This window comes from Sapajus apella, unplaced genomic scaffold, assembly GCF_009761245.1.
Source record: "Sapajus apella isolate SASKATOON/1434 unplaced genomic scaffold, GSC_monkey_1.0 scaffold10, whole genome shotgun sequence".
In the NCBI taxonomy this organism is placed as follows: domain Eukaryota; kingdom Metazoa; phylum Chordata; class Mammalia; order Primates; family Cebidae; genus Sapajus; species Sapajus apella.
In genome coordinates, this window is record NW_022436950.1 from 8818090 (window position 1) to 8821709 (window position 3620).

At 43.2% G+C, this 3620-nt stretch overlaps 1 protein-coding gene across 3 annotated transcripts in view; it reads right to left on the reverse strand.

Annotated features, from left to right (window-relative positions):
- The window catches only part of ARMC9 (armadillo repeat containing 9), a 179129-nt gene that overhangs the window by 135162 nt on the left and 40347 nt on the right, over positions 1-3620 (reverse strand). For all 3 annotated transcript variants that reach the window (XM_032277939.1, XM_032277937.1, XM_032277938.1), the window contains one exon: positions 1854-2011. In XM_032277939.1, the coding sequence (XP_032133830.1) occupies positions 1854-2011 (158 nt within the window). The remainder of the gene's footprint in view (positions 1-1853; positions 2012-3620) is intronic.

Here is a 3620-nt window from a genome sequence, read left to right on the forward strand (position 1 = left end):
TTTTTTTTTTTCCTAAGATGGGGTTTCACCATGATGGCCAGGCTGGTCTCAACTCCTGACCTCAGGTGATCTACCCACCTCGGCCTCCCAAAGTGCTACGATTATAGGCGTGAGCCACCGTGCCCGGCCCAATGTCAGTCTTGAATATCAATAAATAAGTGCATCCACAGCATTGTGGTGAAGGAACTTTTGCTCCTTTATACTATACACTTCTCTGAATTGTTTCAATTTTTTACCATGAGCACATAGTTCTTTTACATTAAAAAGGCTAGTAAAGAGTCCAGCTTCCCTCCTCTAACTCATCTTTTTTTAAATTAAATTATTTATTTATTTTGAGATACAGTTTCACTCTGTCACCCAGGCTGCAGTGTGGTAGTGTGATCTTGGCTCACTGCAACCTCTGCCAGCCGAGTTCAAAAGATTCTCCTGCCTCAGCCACCTGAGTAGCTAGGATCACAGGCATGCGCCACCAATCCCAGTGAATTTTTGTATTTTTAGTAGAGATGGGGTTTCGCCACGTTGGACAGGCTGGTCTCGAACTCCTGACCTCAGATGATCTGCCCGCCTTGGCCTCTCAAAGTGCTGGAATTACAGATGTGAGACACCATGGCCAGCTTAATTTTACTTTTAATTTTTTTTTTTTTTTTTTTTTAGAGACAGAGGTCTCACCATGTTGCCTAGGTAGTCTCAAACTTCTGGCCTCAGGTGATCCTCCCACCTCAGCCTTTCAAAGTGCTGGGATTATAGGCGTGAGCCACTGTGCCTGGCCTGAATTATTTTTTATTAATGTAGTATGAACCTACAGTTACTTTAATTTTAAAAAAATCTGTATGTCCACAAATAGATTTTATTGTACTTTATAAAAAGTCCGGAACAAGACAAAGATGCCCATGATGACATTGTTCAACAATATCCCATAGGCCATAGCCAATGTAAGATTAACTGTAAAAGCAAAACAAATATTACTGGATAACATGACTGTCAATCTAGAATACAGAAGAATCAATCAAAAAACCCAAGATTAATAGGATTCAGAAAGGCAGCTGGATACAAAACTAATATCAGAAAATCAGTGGCTTTCCTATACGACAGGGCATGTCCTCCTCATTTTTTTGCCACCATATATTTTTCTGTTGCCAGACAATTTATCCTTTGCCAACATTAGAGGCTGGGCACAATAGCTCACACCTGTAATCCCAGCATTTTGGGAGGCCAAGACAGGAGGATCACTTGGGCCTAGGTGTTCAAAATCAGCCTAGGCAACAAAGCAAGACCCTGACTCAATTTTTTGAAAAATATTTTTTTAAAAAAGGGCCAGGCGCAGCAGCTCATACCTGTAATCCCAGCACTTTGAGAGGCCGAGGCAGGTGGATCACCTGAGGTCAGGAGCTTGAGACCAGCCTGACCAACATGATGAAACCCGGTCTCTACTAAAAATACAAAATTAGCCAGGCATCATGGCTGATGTAATCCCGGCTACTCGGGAGGCTAAGGCAGGTGAATTGCTTGAACCGGGAGGTGGAGGTTGCGGTGAGCCGAGATTGCGCCAATGCACTCCAGCCTGAGCAACAAGAACGAAATCCAAAAAAAAAAAAGAAGAAGGAGGTAGAGAAGTAAAGATATGGAGTTAGTGTGTTAAGAAAAATGGATAAAACACTGCAAGAGGCTTGTTAAAAACAGCACAAAATATCAGCTTCATCTCCTCCGTGCATATTAGCTTTTGGAAATAGAGCAGCAGGCACCACTGGCTTGGAATGGAGAGAGGCAGGTTCCATCTGCCATATCAACACAGTCCTTGCCCATGAGACCTCTTCATTGCCAAACAGACATACACACACAGGGATCTTCCTTACCATCTTGCCGCTGACCGTGGCCTCCAGAGAATCCACCAGCTCTGCTGTGACTCCAATGAGATTGTGGTAGTCCACCTGGATCTTATTGTACCGTTTGAGGTATGTCATTGACCTACGTTCAGCTTCAACCAGCTGCTGGTGGAGCTGATGCAACGTTTCTAGGAAGACAGTTAAACAAGCAACATCAATAAAAACCCACAATATGAAAAATAATTGTCTTCTTCTCAAAGAACTACCATACTTACTGTCCGAATATTTTGTTGTAACAATAAAGTTGACACTATTTGTTTCACACTTACTTCTATTTTATGCCACATTTATTTACGTAGTGCTTTGTAACCATTGACTTAAAATTTCCTTTTCAGGAAGTTCAACTCAATCCTCACTGGGTTTCCCAAGAAAATCTATTCCTTTGACTGAACCTCATTTAATTTCTTTTAGTTCTTCTATGTCTAAGAAAATAAACATAGAAGGGCCGTGGTGGCTCATATCTGTAATCCCAACACTTTGGAAGGCCAAGGAGGGCAGATTACTTGAAGCCAGGAGTTGGAGAACAGCCTGGGCAACATGGTAAAACCCCGTTTCTACTAAAAAAATACAAAAATTTGCCAGGCATGGTGGTGCTCGCCTGTAATCCCAGCTGCTCAAGAGGCTGAGGCACAAGAATCACCTCAACCTGGGAGGCAGTGGTTACAGTGAGCCGAGATTGCGCCACTGGACTCCAGCCTGGGCAACTGGACAACAGAGTAAGACTCTGTCCTCCTCCCCCCCAAAAAAAAAAGAAAGAAAGAAAGGAAAAAGAAAATAAACACTTTATTCTAAATAAACTGAGCTCATAAAATGCCTGAATCAAACCTGTATTTTTTTCTGTTTTTCTACTATGTAGTTTTCTGGGAGACAATTCATATCTGCAGGACAGTTCTTTATTTTAAATAAAACTTTAGGCTGCTTGACTCATGCTAGGAAAAACAAGAATCCAGAAGGAGAAAAGATTCCATCATTCTGCCAGTTTGGTAAAGCATAAGACCACTCCCACCAGGCGTTAGAGCAAGCAGCTTGGAAGGCTCTAGGATTCTGTATTTGGAATCTCCTGGAGGGCAGCCCTGAAGACACTGAGGCCACGCCTCCCTAGTGGCAGCAGGAACAGGTGAATCCTCATTGGTGTTGGCACTTGTTTGCCTGTACCACCTTCCCTTTCTTGAAGGTCACATTTTGGACAAAAGGAGGTAACGCTACCCCCAAACTCAGAGTAACTCACTCTTGTCCTGATCCAAGTATTGTATCATATTTGAAGTGTTCAAAATGAACAGGTTTCAAGGATATGAAGAGATATTTTAAAATTATGAAGACCTGGGCTCAAATCCCTACTCTACTTTTTTGTTGGGTAACCACAGACAAAATATTTAACTCTGTGATTCTCATTTCTTAACCTATAAAATGGGGGCAGTTATAATTACCTTGATGGGTTATTGTGAAGATTAAATTTAAAAAATACATTCAGCCGGGCGCGGTGGCTCACGCCTGTAATCCCAGCACTTTGGGAGGCCGAGGCGGGTGGATCACGAGGTCAAGAGATCGAGACCATCCTGGTCAACACGGTGAAGCCCCGTCTCTACTAAAAATACAAGAAATTAGCTGGGCATGGTGGTGCATGCCTGTAATCCCAGCTACTCAGGAGGCTGAGGCAGGAGAATTGCCTGAACCCGGGAGGTGGAGGTTGCGGTGAGCCGAGATCGCGCCATTGCACTCCAGCCTGGGTAACAAGAG